Raw genomic sequence first — 17,366 nt, 5'->3', positions numbered from 1 at the left:
TTTACTGCAAACTTCGTACACTCGTAGTACACCACGAGGACAACAAAATGAGTAAGCAGTAGCGCGTACTTCTCAAGCGTTATTGAGATAATCGCAAGATAATTTCGATCGTCGAATATATATCTGTGCGTGGCGATTTTAACCATGAAGCGGCTGCGACCGAGTGGTGCGGGCATGGTAGCTCAGCGTGTTAGCCGGCACGGTAGCTCAGCGTGTTCGGTCAGAGGGTAATGTGCCGTCTGTAATAAAAATAAAAAATAAAACTGAGTTAACAGATCAACAACGAACGTCCGCCCTGAGCAGATGCAACGAACTAAAGCGAACAAAAAATGCCGGCACGGTAGCTCAGCATGTCAGTCCGGCTTTCGCCGCCGTGCAGTACGGACGTGTTGTTTCCGCCTGCGGAGCGCGCGGGATCACTGTTGTTTACATTTTAGCGGCCGTCACTTACGTGTCGCTTACGTGCACTAGAACCATGGCCAACCGTTTTCGAAAATCAACTTTACGATTCAACTTCTGCAACGACTACGCACGACCAAAGGCCTTGGAAGTGGAACGCTTCCTACGCGACGTTGCTAAGATCCCAGCTTCCGACATCTTGGGCATCCATTTGTCCATATTAAGCAGTACTGTGTACGTCAAAGTCGTAAATGACGCGGTATGTGAAAGAATACTTCGTGACACCAACCATGGATTACGCTTTTGCCACGCCGACGGCAATGTCGGAGCGGTCACTGTCGACCATGCCGGCTTAGGAATGCGCACCGTACGAGTTTTCGAACTCCCGTTCGAGCTTCCGGCGGAAGACGTTATCGTGGCTTTCCGCCCCTATGGCACTGTACATGGCCACACTGCCGAACGCTGGGCGCAATTCCAAACGTACCCCGTTCTTAACGGTGTACGGCAGATCACCATCGACCTCCATCGCCACGTGCCATCATACCTGCAAATTAGCGGGTGCCGCGCGGTTGTCATATACGACGGCCAACCCAAGACCTGTTCCGGGTGCGGCAAAGAAGGCCACCTCAGATCTGAGTGTCTTCAGCGACGAATCACCCAATTGCCAGCCGCTACCGTGACACCATCGGCTCCGACGACGACTTTACCGATCACCTACGTATCGGCGCTCTCTTCTCCCACCGGCCGCCGCCCGTCGGACCATGTACCGGTGACTCTTCCAGCTGCTACGGATACCGCCGGGGCCGACACGTCGCGCTCAAATCCTGACGCTCCTCCGGCGCCACTACCAACAGCGACGACTTCCGACCCCCACCCGTCCGACCATATGGACGCCCCTTCATTTGACGTTCCCGCGACGGCCTTCCTCTCAGACCGACGCGACTCCCTTCCGTCTTCCGACACGGAGGGACGAACCCGCAAACAACGTTCACCTAAGAGGCGCAAGAGGAAGCGCCGTACGGTCTCGGAACGGGACGGATCACCTCCCCCTGATGCTCCAGAGGCCGTCCGACCCGACGAGGCCTCGGAGAACCTACACGATACGAATGACGACAACATGACGCCGACTGTGGATGTGTCGATGCCTACTCTACTGGCTCGCTCAGGTGCTCCTGAACCAGTGGAATCCACCGATGCGACTGCCGCCGAGACGTCCGCCTCCCCTGCGACCGAAGTGGAACGTACGACCATCACAACGACAACGCCTTCAATGGTGTGGAGTGAGGACGTCGATGAGGACCCGGACCACATGCTGGGGACACAGTTACCCCAGACGGAAGCATCGTTACGCCGCTGATAACGCCGCCAGGTGGCGTACGGCACGACTCTCCGTTGCCTCGCCCCTCTTCATCCTCCGCCGGTGGAGTTCCCCTCCACGGCGGGGTACGGCACCAAACCTACCGAATAGCGACGATCAACACTAACACCATTAGCTCTCCCGTGAAACTTCAACTGCTGCGAGAGATGATATGGGCGTCGGACGTCGATATCGCACTACTACAGGAAGTACACTTGGCCACACATCCAGACGTCGTGGGATATAACACTTATCCTTCTCCTGGTGACCACCTGGGACGCGGCGTAGCCATCTACGCCAGGGAAGGCATTCCAGTGGCCGATATCACATACCTTACATCTGCCAGAGGCATGGCCGTCACCGTCATGGGGACGCGTATCGTCAACATTTACGCTCCGTCAGGCTCCACCCGCAGACGCGACAGGGCACTATTCTATTCAGAGGAAATCGCTCCTTTGTTTCTTGGACGCTGCTTGGGGGTGATTTTAATTGTGTCTTGCACCCCAAAGATCAAGTGCCCCACTACAACACCTGTCAAGAATTGCGTCTTGTCGTCCGAGATCTGTTGCTCCACGACACTTGGGAAGTTCAGCACGGTGACGCGCCTGGACACACTTACCAGACGAGTCACTCCGCGAGCCGCCTTGATAGAATTTACGTCTCTCGGGAACTCACACCTGCAGTCCACGGTGCAGAACTTTGGCCCCTGGCCTTTTCGGACCACTGGGCCTACATCTGAAACATTCTCTTCCCCAAGCAAGTGGTCTGGCGTAGTCGTGCACCGTGGAAGCTAAACACCTCCCATCTTCATGATCCCGAATGTCTTCAACGTGTTACCGAGACATGGGCCACCTGTGTACGTCGCTTACCTAAATACTGCACGACCTTGACCTGGTGGCTGGAATGTGCCAAACCTGCCATTCGACGTACTTTGATTCAGTATGGAAAGGAAGTTGCTATGTGGCGCCGGCACACTACCGACTATTTCTACGCCGTTCTCCGCGACCTGGACGCCCAACCGCCCACCCCCGACACCCAGAGGGAACGCAACAGGATTAAGGCGCAAATTGTAACTTTGACACGCCGTAGACTGCAGGGGGCTATGGTGCGAACCCGATGTCAAGATTCGGCGGAACAAGAACATCCGTCCATGCATCATATCGCCTCCGATAGGAAACATCGACGACAACAACTCATCACCGAGATCACCACCTGTCGCGGCCAGCACGTCACTTGCCAGGTCGAAATCGTCAGTGCCTTTGTCGACAACTACCGCACAATGTACCAGGAGGAGACTACCAACAACCACGCAGAGGAGTCTGTGTTACCACACGTAACTCGCACCCTCACCAGCGACGAAGCGGACGAGCTGATGGAGCCCATTACGCGTGACGAAATCCACGATGCAATCAAAAAAGGTGCTCTGAATAAGTCACCTGGTGTCGACGGATTGCCGATAGAATTTTATCGCGCTTTCTTCACACTAATGGCGTCACGGTGGACAACGATGTTTCATGAACTGCTGACGATGGGGGACGCCGTACCGCCGTCATTCGTCACGGGAATTATTATACCCATCCACAAACCGACACCAGGTGTGACGACAGCACATTACCGTCCCCTGACTCTGCTTAACGCAGACTTTAAAATTTTTACACGCCTACTGGCAATGCGATGCCGCAAGGTCCTGCCTAGCATTCTATCCCCGGAACAGACAACTCCGGGAGGCTCAGTTAATATACAAACGGCCACAAGAGAATGTCGCGATTTAATTGCACTGGCAGTGGCGTGCAGACTCCGCGCCGCATTGGTTGCCATTGATTTTGACAGCGCATTCGACAAAGTGCGGCATCTTTTTCTGTTCTCAGTGATGAACCGCATGGGTTTTCCACCAGCCTTTATCGACGTGATCCGGCGCCTGTACGGCACCGCCGAATCGCTGATTCAGGTTAATGGCCGTGTGGCGGGACCAGTGGCGATCCGGCGTTCCGTACGGCAAGGCTGCCCACTTTCGACCCTACTCTATGCCATAAGCCTGTTGCCACTCATTGGGAGTCTGACGAGCCACCTTTCTGGTCTCACTTTCCGACAGCACAGTTTTCGATGTCGTACATATGCGGACGACCTCCTCCTCTTGATCCGCTCACGGAGTGAAACGCACACGGTACTTGATTTGATATCAACGTACGGCACTGCAGCGGGCAGTAACATGAATGTGGCTAAATCCGCGGCGATGCCCATTGGACGCGGCCTCTCACACGACGACTTAGCACCTCTCCCGTGTGTACAAAAACTACAATACCTTGGTATCATTTTCACCTCCACCGTGCGCCGCTCCGCTGCCATCAATTTTCGGCGTGCACCCCAAACTATCCGCACGACGGTGCGACAAAATCTTCTCCGACGACTCGATTCTTTACAACGTGTCCAACACCTGAATCAACATGTGGCGTCCAGAATGGACCACATTGCACAGGTCCTCCCGCTGCCATCAACTATTGGACGCAGCCTCCAGGCTGCCTTCGGATACTTCCTTACGGCCGGTACGCTCTTTAAGGTCCGCTACGACACGCTCACCCTTCCCCCGCGAGCGGGGGGGCCTCGGCCTTGTCAACGTGCGACTCCGCGCGGCGTCTTTGTACATGTCCACCATGCACAAGCAGTGGCACGGGGGCACCTCCCTTACGCGCAGCTTGCTGGAAATTCTTGTGCCCGCGACCATAACACCACCAGTACCAGTCGGACACATCACGCACCAGCTGACGCACATTTCTGATTTCATCGTCGACTTCAGTTATGCTCACACACACTTACCGACCACGCGTTCTCCTCGACCTAAAGATTTTTACACCCTACTCCTTCGTTCCATATCCAGCAACAATATCGAACTGAGACATCCGTCCACGCGGTGGCCCACGGTTTGGCGTCACATCCACGAGCCTTTTCTTCCCTCCAGCGTCCGGGCAACATGGTACCAAGTTGCAAATGAAAAATTCGCCACAAATCATCGTCTTCACGCCATCGGACTAAAGGACTCTCCACTTTGTTCCATTTGCCACCTCGTGGATGACGATGTCCATCAACTGACTTGTACTGCCACCAGTGACGTCTGAAAACTTGCCCGACAGTTCGTTGCCTGTTACCTCCGCGTTCCGCCGGACTCGATTGACCCATGGACTTTTATCCATCCTCAGAATACTTATTTCCCCGCCACCAAAAATCATGCGATTGTATGGGTCAAGGGATGGACGATCACCTACATGTATAATGATGGCGACAAATCTCGCCTTGATTTCTGGCAGTACTTTCAAACCGCCCACAGTGAAGTCGAACACCGACCGCGCTACCGCGCCTTCTTCGCCAATTACCTACATGCGATCTTTACGTCACCCCCGCTCAGTTGGATGGTGCCACACGCCGACAACACTCCCGCCCCCCCTGCTGACATCTGAGACTCCCCGCGCTACTTTCTACATTGTAACCCACAGTGGAGTAGGCCCATGGACACGCGCCTCCTTTCTTTTATGCACTACACCAGAAAACACTAGTTTTTCCCTCACTCCACTGTATATTGCTTCACACCTCTTAACCTACATCAATATTATTATTCTTTTTTTTCCTACTCCAAAAAAAAAGCGTGTTCGGTCAGAGGGCAGGTTGTCCTCTGTAATAAAAAAACTGAGTAAAGGATTCAACGATCAACTTGAACGGACGCCATGTGACGTCCGCACAGGCCAAACGCAACGAACTATACTGAACAAAATGAAAAAAGAAAAAAGAAAGCGTGTTCGGTCAGAGCGTTAGCTACCCTTTATAATAAAAAAACTGAACGAACGGATGAACGAACGAAGTGTACGGGAGGCATCGAACGTCCGCCGTGAACAAATTCAGCGAACAATATAGAACAAAATGTTTTTTTTTTTTAAGTGTATGGCGTTCAAGTCGCTGGATCGAGTTCCGTTCGTCAGTTTTTTTTTATTTTCAACACAGTCATTTCCTTTATTATTTATATTACAATTGATATAATGGCGAAAATACGTGTAATCGGATGAACTTTTATTAAATTTACAATGTTATTTGGCAGTCTACTAATTTTTATTATCATAAATAATGTAATATTCGTAACTATCGATAGTAAACGACCAAACGCATAAAATTATACTGAAAATGTATGCTTGTCCGCGATTTGAGAAATCCCTTATACCTGGAAGGAGCCCGAAACGACTTGTTACCTCTAAGTTTTGACCGGCACAGACGGCTTTCGAAAGACGTACAATTAATCGTCGCTTTCGACATTTCGAGTACAAGTTGCAGGATGGTATTTTTCGTAAAATCATGGAAAACATAAAGTTAAACGGAACCAGCTGCATTGGATAAATGCTATGTTTCCGCATACGCAAGGTCTTTTGACGATTTCCGAGGAAAAACAAACTTCGTTAACATTTTCAAAAACCTCTCTTTCAGACGATAGTTTGGAAGCAAACCATGCATAACGCAGTATTTCCTTAAAAATTGGCGCTGATAATTGGTTATGCAGTATCGAGTGTATTTTAATAGCGTCTTTCGAGAAGCAATTTCTCGTTCTCTTTCGATTAAATACGAACAGTTTTGAAGACACGGACAAGCATACATTTTCAGTATCACTTTATGCGTTTGGTCGTTTACTAGTCGATAGTTATGAATATTACATTATTTGTGATAATAAAAATTAGTAGACTGCCAAATAACATTGTAAAGTTAACAGAAGTTCATCCGATTACACGTATTTTTCCCATTATATCAATTGTAATACAAATAGAAAGAAAATGACTGTGTTAAAAATAAAAAAAAACTGACGAACGGAACTCGATTCAGCGATGGCTTGCACGCCAAAAACTTTTTTTTTTTAAAAAAAAACATTTTGTTCTGTATTGTTCGCTGAATTTGTACAGGGCGAACGTCAGATGACACCTGTTACGTTCGGTCGTTCATCCGTTCGCTCAGGGTAACTAACGCTCTTACAGACATGCTTTTTTTCAGTTGATCTCATTTTGTTGGTTATAGTTTGTTCTATTTGTTCGGGGCAGACGTCCTATGACGTCCGTTTAAGTTCTTCGTTGCTCCATTCACTCAGTTTTTTTTATTGCAGAGGGCAGCTAACCTTCTGACCGAGCACGCTGAGCTACCGCACCGGCGAACACGCTGAGCTACCGTGCCGGCACCACTCGGCCGCGGCCGCTTCACGGTTAAAATGGCCACGTACAGATATATATTCGACGATCGAAATTACCTTGCGATTTTCTCAATAACGCTTGAGAAGTACGCGCTACTGCTTCCTCATTTTGTTGTGTACAAGGTGTGGCTAGAAAAAAACCGGACTAGTACTGGTGAAACAATAAAACGAATGCAATAAGGCTGAAAGTCGCGTGGCCTGTCACGTGACTCTCGCTCCGCCTACTGCTCGAGTTTATCTGCCTCCTGCACTCAGTCTGCCCGTGGCGTCTGTTTTAAGTAGTTGACATTTTGTCTGTGCGTCGGAAAATGTTGAGTGTACAGAAAGGACAGCGTGTTAACATCAAATTTTGTTTCAAACTAGGAAAATCTGCAAGTGAAACGTTTATAATGTTACAACAAGTGTACGGCGATGATTGTTTATCGCGAACACAAGTGTTTGAGTGGTTTAAACGATTTAAAGATGGCCGCGAAGACACCAGTGATGACACTCGCACTGGCAGACCGTTGTCAGCAAAAACTGATGCAAACATTGAAAAAATCGGTAAACTTGTTCGACAAGATCGCCGTTTAACAATCAGAGCAGTGTCTGAGTTAACAGGAGTTGACAAGGAAAGTGTTAGGCAGATTCTTCATGAAAGTTTCAACATGAACAAAGTGTGTTCAAAAATGGTTCCAAAGTGTCTCACAATTGAACAGAAGGAACGCCGAAGAATGATTTGTTCTGACATCCTGGAAAACATTGAAAGTGATCCCACCTTCTTACAAAATGTTATTACTTGCGATGAATCGTGGTTTTTTACTTACGATCCCGAAACTAAACGCCAATCGTTGCATTGGAAAACTCCTGGTTCTCCACGACAAAAAAAAGCACGAATGTCAAAATCGAAATTCAAGGCAATGATGATTGCTTTTTTTTGACATCAAAGGGATTGTGCACATTGATTGGGTACCAGAGAGACAAACAGTGAATCAGCATTACTACATTAGCGTCCTGGCTACCCTACGTGAGCGAATACGGAGAAAACGGAACGATTTGTGGAGAAAAAAGTCATGGATCCTTCACCAAGACAATGCCCCAGTTCACAGTGCGTTGTCAGTGAAGACGTATTTGGCAAAACACAACATTCCCATCTTAGATCATCCACCCTACTCACCTGATGTGGCCCCCTGTGACTTTTTTCTTTTCCCTAAAGTCAAGTTAGCTTTGAAAGGAACTAGATTTGAGACTGTTGAAGCAGTAAAAGAAAAAGCGACGGAAGTAATGTATGGACTTGCCGAAAATGATCTGCAGCATTGCTATGAACAGTGGAAAATTCGTATGGAGCGGTGTAGAGACCGAGGAGGAGACTACATTGAAGGAGATAACATGAAATTGTAAATAATTCTAAATAAATGTTTTTTCCAGCATCAGTCCAGTTTTTTTCTAGCCGCACCTCGTACATCTACATCTACACTTACATCCATACTCCGCTAGCCACCTGACGGTGTGTGGCGGAGGGTACCTTGAGTATCGGTTTTCCCTTCTATTCCAGTCTCGTATTGTTCGTGGAAAGAAGGATTGTCAGTATGCTTCTGTGTGGGCTCTAATGTCTCTGATTTTATCCACATGGTCTCTTCGCGAGATATATGTAGGAGGGAGCAATATACTGCTTGACTCTTCGGTGAAGGTATGTTCTCGAAACTTTAACAAAAGCCCGTACCGAGCTACTGAGCGTCTCTCCTGCAGAGTCTTCCACTGGAGTTCGTCTATTATCTCCGTAACGCTTTCGCGATTACTAAATGATCCTGTAACGAAGCGCACTGCTCTGCTTTGGATCTTCTCTATCTCTTCTATCATCCCTATCTGGTACGGATCCCACACTGCTGAGCAGTATTCAAGCAGTGGGCGAACAAGCGTACTGTAACCTACTTCCTTTGTTTTCGGATTGCATTTCCTTAGGATTCTTCCAATGAATCTCAGTCTGGCACCTGCTTTACCGACGATCAACTTTATATGATCATTCCATTTTAAATCACTCCTAACGCGTACTCCCAGATAATTTATGGAATTAACTGCTTCCAGTTGCTGACCTACTATTTTGTAGCTAAATGATAAGGGATCTATCTTTCTATGTATTCGCAGCACATTACACTTGTCTACATTGAGATTCAATTGCCATTCCCTGCACCATGCGTCAATTCGCTGCAGATCCTCCCGCATTTCAGTACAATTTTCCATTGTTACAACCTCTCGATACACCACAGCATCATCTGCAAAAAGCCTCAGTGAACTTCCGATGTCATCCACAAGGTCATTTATGTATATTGTGAATAGCAACGGTCCTATGACACTCCCCTGCGGCACACCTGCAATCACTCTTACTTCGGAAGACTTCTCTCCATTGAGAATGACATGCTGCGTTCTGTTATCTAGGAACTCTTCAATCCAATCACACAATTGGTCTGATAGTCCATATGCTCTTACTTTGTTCATTAAGCGACTGCGGGGAACTGTATCGAACGCCTTGCGGAAGTCAAGAAACACGGCATATGCCTGTGAACCCGTGTCTATGGCCCTCTGAGTCTCGTGGACGAATAGCGCGAGCTGGGTTTCACACGACCGTCTTTTTCGAAACCCATGCTGATTCCTACAGAGTAGATTTCTAGTCTCCAGAAAAGTCATTATACTCGAACATAATACGTGTTCCAAAATTCTACAACTGATCGACGTTAGAGATGTAGGTCTATAGTTCTGCACATCTGTTCGACGTCCCTTCTTGAAAACGGGTATGACCTGTGCCCTTTTCCAATCCTTTGGAACGCTACGCTCTTCTAGAGACCTACGGTACTACGAGTCTACGAAGTTTACAGTAAATCCACGTTCCAAACGTCGTGGCCTCCCCTTGTAAGTCTCGGACGTTCCCTGGTGTCCGGGAAGAATCGATATACCCTACGGCCCTTATCGTTGAACTCCCATTCCCTTTGCCAGTATCCACCCGCCATTTAACGAGTTGGCACTTCTCAATAATGTCCTGCCGGTAGTCTCGATTACCTTATTCTGCCTCCCCCTCCTCAGACAGTACACTGCCGATTGCCTACAGAGAGCATGTGTGCGTGTGTGCGCAGGAGTCGAGCCACAGCACTTCCCCGCTGAGCCTGCAGCAACAGCAGCAGCAGCTGTCGCCGCCGAAGTCCCCACAGCCCGCCTCCCCCAAGCTGCGGACCGCCTCCGCGTCGCCGCCCAGCCCGGAGCCGTCTCCGCCGCCGCTGTCGACGCCGCCCCCGGCGCCGTCGTTCCTCGCGCCGCCGCTGACGCCGCCGCCGTCGCCGCGCCTGCCGCCCCCGCAGCCACAGCCGCCCCCGCTGCCGCCGGTCGCCGTTTCTGTGTCCGTGGAGCCTCCGGAGGACGAACCGCCGCCTCCGCCGCCCCCGGAAGGCGCCACCTCGACGGCCACCGCCCCCGTCGCCCCCGAGCCCCCCGCCGCCCCGGCGCCTTCCACCAGCCCGGCCACCCCTGCCGCTCCCGCCGTCACGCCGGAGGCCGAAGCTGACGCCGAAGCGGAGGCGGAACTCAAGAAGCAGCGCCTGCGGCAGGTGCAGGAGATGCTCCGAACGCGAATCACGCCTCTGGCGTCGCGATCATCAGGTAACAAGGGGATCCCGTTATTATACCCCTTAAAAAAATGTATAACTATTTATTTTTAGAGGATATAATAATGTAACTATTTATTTAGAGGACACACTCTCCTAGTAAATTTGTTTGTCCTTTGATTTATCGTGATCTGTCACTGATTTTTAGTGAAGTTTGTTTTTACGTTTAGCTTTCAAGAAAATACAAAAGAGATATAATAAGCAAAATAATGAATTTGGTAGGTTGCCAATGACGTATTATATCTGGTTTTATCGAGCGCCAGGCTCCCTACAAATTACTGTAATGCAATAGCGTAGTATTACTTAGCTCCAGTTCACTGATCTGAAATTTTTACTATCACAGAAAATAGACAGGTTTTAATAAAATTATTTCACTGGATTCCTTCAATTAATCTCACTGAATATTTTTACATAATTTCTTCCGCTCCGGCTATCAGACATTCTGCTGTGAAAAAATATTTTTAAATGTACCGCGTAATCGAGCCTAATTGTTAACAGTCAGAGATCACTGTTACTCGTTCCGCAGCAGCTGGAAACATGCTAAATAATTTTCGTTAAATATTCTTTTCATAAGATAAATGTGGCGTAGGTTCTTGAAATAACACACGGAGATCACTTTATACTAATATATTTTTACTAGGACACAGTTTACACCATTAAATATTTACAATTACGTAACGACGGAAACAAATGCTAGCGCAGCACAATAGCTTGCGTACCTTATTCCAGCTAACACCAGAACGAACAGCACAAAACACACTAGACAGAAGAATGAGCATTGCGTTGTGTTTTATACACTTACAAAGATAATATAACTTCTTTTAATTACTTACACATTATAATCTCATACAATAAAAATAATGTCTTTTCTGAATCTATCGATCTATATTGTATATTTTTACAGTTAGTGTTATTACCTTTCGCAGATAAATCGATGTTTGCAGTTCATTTTGGGTCACATACAGTCATTTTTATTTATGTTTCACCTCGCTAATGGTGAATAGTGCAAAAGGGACACTACACCGTCAGATGTTTCTTCCGCCAGAAACGACGTGTCCACATAAAATTACGCTAGTAAAAAATAGTCTGAAATATAATCGTCACGGCTTTCTTGCCGCATAAGTGCGACGTTTCGGGAAAACTGCTCTCTCTCTCTCTCTTTCCATTTTCTACTGAAATTTGCCAGAAGATGGCTAGACACAGTAGTCTTTCCGAAACGTCGCACTGAAACACCCCGAAAAACTCTCTGTACACAAAAAAAATCATCTTTCATTCTAAAGCAGAACTCGATAAAAATGCTAAAAGGGGGAGAAAACCTGATGCACTTCTAGTAGAAGGAATATAAAGGTGTGTGTCCACTAGCAAGTAACTTCGGCAAGCGCTAACTGAGGTGTTTACATTAGAACAAACACTTGTGCAAGTTTACTTCTGCAAGTCGCTTCGGCAAGTTAATTCCAGGAACTTGCTGCAGGTGCCTACAGAAGTGTTTTCACTAGAGTCGTGTCCGCCCCTGGTAGCTGAGTGGTCAGCGCGACGAAATGTCATACCTAACGGCCCGGGTTCAGTTCCCGGCTGGGTCGGAGGTTTTCTCCACTTAGGGGCTGGGTGTTGTGTTGTCCTTATCATTTCATCCCCATCGGCACGCAATTAGCCGAAGTGGCATCAACTCGAAAGACTTGCACCAGGCGAACAGTCTACCCGACGGGAGGTTCTAGCCACACGGCATTTCCATTCACTAGAGTCGCGTCGTATGCTAGGCAAGTGAAACTTTACAGTCGCGAACTTAAAAACAAAGCAGTTGATACCTTTCTGTATTATTATCGTTATTATTATTATGATTGAAGAAAACTCCTTACGAAGAACAAGGATAACAAGAAGAAGAGAAAGTCAAAAGACTACGCTCAAATAACAAACTTTCTATCAATGTCGTATACTACTCCTGAGCATGTCTTTTCTATTGTACAATCAAGTGTTCGAGAACAGGATCCAAAAACGCGGCAAACTACGTCACCAAGAGACGATATTTTAATTGCTCTTCCATTTCAGCTTAAAGTATTTATTAGAAATTATGCAATTATAAATAAATTAGCTAAAATTTAAAGACGTCTGTACAGCTATTCTGCCCTCCCGTCTGGTGAAATACAGTAATTGGTAAATTCATTTAGCGCTTAATTGGCTGTGGCGGCCAGTTATATGCTCGTATATTTACAGAGTACAATGGTACATTTGTTTCGGCCCATCTGTTATTCCGTCGTTCTCGTTCCCGACACTTATATTTTCGTGCTGGCATTGAACACACAAAACTTCTTCGGGTTTGAGAGAAATTTCCAGCAACTAGGATCTTTGGCAAGTACTTGTAGCAAGATGCAACAAACTATTTCCACTAACACGGGAACATCCCAGTTGTGAAATTAAATGATCGTATGGCATTTATTAACCGGAATATCCCCTTCGGGGTTCGGCCGACGTATTGCAAGTCTTTTTAGTTGACGCCCATTCGGCGACTTGCGGCCCAGGTGTAAATAAACGATCTTTATGAAACTTGCAGGGTATGCAGAGGGGTCAAAATAATAGAATATATATTTTTTCGTTTTTGTCCAGTGAAATACACGCCGAAAGGTAGTTTGGCGTATTATGTTTAGATGGAATATGTTCGAAAGCATGATAAATTAAAAAATTTGTTTTAAAGAAAAGTTGAAATGTAATTAACGTCCACGAAAATTGTACAATCAACTTTTGTAATAATTTGAAACTTTGCAAAATACCCTGCCACCATTAACTAATTTTGAAAAAAGAGAACTTTTGTTACAACACAAATTAAAGAAACTTTCACGTCACATCGATCGATGTGCAATGAAGCTGGTTTCTAAAATGCCTTTTTTGGAAATATGCTGTACAGGAAATGCTGTCGTAATATTTCCAACATACCTAGTCAAAATATCTAAACGTTCACTACTATTCTAAATATTAGGCTTGACTTTTTTGTTTCATGTTTTAATTTGTAATTATAAGTTTGAAATTAATGATTTTCTAGTTTACCATTTAACCTATGTGTATTTTGTTAACTGCAAATGATAAATAACTTATTATCACGACAAACTATAGGTTTGCTACTTTCAGTTAACGAATAGAAAGCAGACTGCCAAAAGAACATTGCTATAAACTTCGAAACGTCGTTTTACATGTCAGAAAAATGTTCTCCCATATAACAGTCTCACGCGTAAACCGTTAAAAAAATTGCCAGTAGTGAATTTCGAACACGGGACCTTTAGACTGACGAGCTGACGCTCTAACACCTTTTTTTTTTTAAGCTCATTTTGTTCGTTACTGGTCGTTATATTTGCTCGGGGCGGACGTGACATGACGCTTGTTAAAGTTCATCGTTGATCCATTCACTCAGTTTTGTTAATACAGAGGGCAGCTATTCCTCCCACCGAACACGCTAAGCTACCGTGCCGGCAACAAACTCCCCTACCTCTAATCTCCAGATCGTAGGTCGCAGATACGCTTTTCCTATACACCGTGGTTCTGGCGTTACTTTCCGTCCGCAGCTCGTGGTCATGCGGTAGCGTTCTCGCTTCCCACGCCCGGGTTCCCGGGTTCGATTCCCGGCGGGGTGAGGGATTTTCTCTGCCTCGTGATGACTAGGTGTAGTGTGCTGTCCTTAGGTTAGTTAGGTTTAAGGAGTTCTAATTTCTAGGAGACTGATGACCATAGATGTTAAGTCCCATAGTGCTCAGAACCATTTGGCGTTACTTTTAATTACCATTTACACATGTTCTACTCGACGACAGCACACAGCACGAACTAAATCGGTTTTGGTTGATACTCTATCTTCACACAACGTTTGGTACCGATCTGGGTGACATCTGGAGGTTTTCGTGTAAGCTCTTAAGGATACCTTCGGTTTGTGAAAGGTGATAGCAGCTACGGACAAGTAAATATACACTCCTGGAAATGGAAAAAAGAACACACTGACACCGGTGTGTCAGACCCACCATACTTGCTCCGGACACTGCGAGAGGGCTGTACAACCAATGATCACACGCACGGCACAGCGGACACACCAGGAACCGCGGTGTTGGCCGTCGAATGGCGCTAGCTGCGCAGCATTTGTGCACCGCCGCCGTCAGTGTCAGCCAGTTTGCCGTGGCATACGGAGCTCCATCGCAGTCTTTAACACTGGTAGCATGCCGCGACAGCGTGGACGTGAACCGTATGTGCAGTTGACGGACTTTGAGCGAGGGCGTATAGTGGGCATGCGGGAGGCCGGGTGGACGTACCGCCGAATTGCGCAACACGTGGGGCGTGAGGTCTCCACAGTACATCGATGTTGTCGCCAGTGGTCGGCGGAAGGTGCACGTGCTCGTCGACCTGGGACCGGACCGCAGCGACGCACGGATGCACGCCAGGACCGTAGGATCCTACGCAGTGCCGTAGGGGACCGCACCGCCACTTCCCAGCAAATTAGGGACACTGTTGCTCCTGGGGTATCGGCGAGGACCATTCGCAACCGTCTCCATGAAGCTGGGCTACGGTCCCGCACACCGTTAGGCCGTCTTCCGCTCACGCCCCAACATCGTGCAGCCCACCTCCAGTGGTGTCGCGACAGGCGTGAATGGAGGGACGAATGGAGACGTGTCGTCTTCAGCGATGAGAGTCGCTTCTGCCTTGGTGCCAATGATGGTCGTATGCGTGTTTGGCGCCGTGCAGGTGAGCACCACAATCAGGACTGCATACGACCGAGGCACACAGGGCCAACACCCGGCATCATGGTGTGGGGAGCGATCTCCTACACTGGCCGTACACCACTGGTGATCGTCGAGGGGACACTGAATAGTGCACGGTACATCCAAACCGTCATCGAACCCATCGTTCTACCATTCCTAGACCGGCAAGGGAACTTGCTGTTCCAACAGGACAATGCACGTCCGCATGTATCCCGTGCCGCCCAAGTCAACTACCCTGGCCAGCAAGATCTCCGGATCTGTCCCCCATTGAGCATGTTTGGGACTGGATGAAGCGTCGTCTCATGCGGTCTGCACGTCCAGCACGAACGCTGGTCCAACTGAGGCGCCAGGTGGAAATGGCATGGCAAGCCGTTCCACAGGACTACATCCAGCATCTCTACGATCGTCTCCATGGGAGAATAGCAGCCTGCATTGCTGCGAAAGGTGGATATACACTGTACTAGTGCCGACATTGTGCATGCTCTGTTGCCTGTGTCTATGTGCCTGTGGTTCTGTCAGTGTGATCACGTGATGTATCTGATCCCAGGAATGTGTCAATAAAGTTTCCCCTTCCTGGGACAATGAATTCACAGTGTTCTTATTTCAATTTCCAGGAGTGTAGATGAGTATGCGTTGGTTTCGACATGCAGCATGTCCTAATGTGCTATCAACTTTACAACGAAAGAGGGAGGAATCCATCTTCTTCTCTTTCCATAGTAAATTTAATACTAGCGTGAATATAATTCAGACGCACCATAAATCGATGTAATTCATGCTTTCCCTGTATCGTCCACGTAACTCCAGAAGACAAGTCCATCAATCTGCTCATGAAAGTCACCATTAAACTGGAAATAAGACGCCAAGAGTATATCTTCAAATAAGGCCGCGATATTTTTGTCAAAATGTTGACCGATAAGAGACAAAGAATCCTTTAATGGTACCTTGGTACATAATGATATCACGTCAAAACTAACCAGAACATACATACTATTTAGCCTGAGGTTGCTGAGTTTCTGAATAAAATCCACAAAATTATGAATGTGGTGTATACATTTTCCCACCAATGCTTCTAAAAATGAAGCTAAATATTTGGCAGAATGATCGTTTTTTTTATTTACTAAGATGGTATCGGTTCTTTCGGACATGTCCGAATGAACAGATACCATCGGCGACCAAGCAGCTGGTTAGAATGAAATTACAATGAAATGAACACCCTTAGCTGCTTACAGGCGTTGACATACGTCAACGGGGACAGATGAAAGTGTATGCCCCGACCGGGACTAGAACTCGGGATCTCCTGCTTACATGGCAGACGTTCTATCCATCGTTTTATTTTTTTTATTTTTATTTTATTTTATTTTATTATTTTTTTTTTTTTTTTTTGTTTAATCTCATTTTGTTCGGTTTCGTTCGTTGCATCTGCTCGGGGTGGACGTCGTAAGACACCCGTTTCAGTTCGTTGTTGATCCATTAACTCAGTATTTTTATTACAGAGGGCAGCTAGCCCTCTGACCGAACACGCTGTGCTGATATGAAACCTCCTGGCAGATTAAAACTGTGTGCCGGACCGAGACTCGAACTCGGAACCTTTGCTTTTCGCGGGCAAGTGCTCTACCAACTGAGCTACCCAAGCACAGCATCTGAGCCACCAAGGACACAGAGGATAGCGCGACTGCAGGGATTTATCTCTAGGACGCCTCCCGCGAAACCCACATTCTCAACGTATTGTCCCGCAGTACATTCGTAGTGCCCCCGCCCATTATACTCATTACTCGCGGCGCGTTGCCGATTCCCGTAAGAGTTCGGGCACTGTTTGTGCATTCGCACAGAAGAAGAAGATGGTCAAGTGGCCGGTGAGCCTTAACTATATATTTACTAAGATGGTATCTGTTCTTTCGGACATGTCCGAATGGGCGGGGGCACTACGAATGTAGTGCGGGACAATACGTTGAGAATGTGGGTTTCGCGGGAGGCGCGCCAGAGATAAATCCCTGCAGTCGCGCTGTCCTCTGTATCCTCGGTGGCTCGGATGGATA

At 47.5% G+C, this 17,366-nt stretch overlaps 1 protein-coding gene across 1 annotated transcript in view; it reads left to right on the top strand.

Annotated features, from left to right (window-relative positions):
- The window catches only part of LOC124709057, a 205,149-nt gene that overhangs the window by 164,019 nt on the left and 23,764 nt on the right, over positions 1-17,366 (top strand). The window contains exon 15 of the mRNA XM_047240705.1: positions 10,490-10,595. Within this exon, the coding sequence (XP_047096661.1) occupies positions 10,490-10,595 (106 nt within the window). The remainder of the gene's footprint in view (positions 1-10,489; positions 10,596-17,366) is intronic.

Source organism: Schistocerca piceifrons, chromosome 7, assembly GCF_021461385.2.
Source record: "Schistocerca piceifrons isolate TAMUIC-IGC-003096 chromosome 7, iqSchPice1.1, whole genome shotgun sequence".
Taxonomy (NCBI): Eukaryota; Metazoa; Arthropoda; class Insecta; order Orthoptera; family Acrididae; genus Schistocerca; species Schistocerca piceifrons.
Note: the sequence above shows the minus strand (reverse complement) of the source record. Positions and strands in the feature narration are given on the sequence as shown.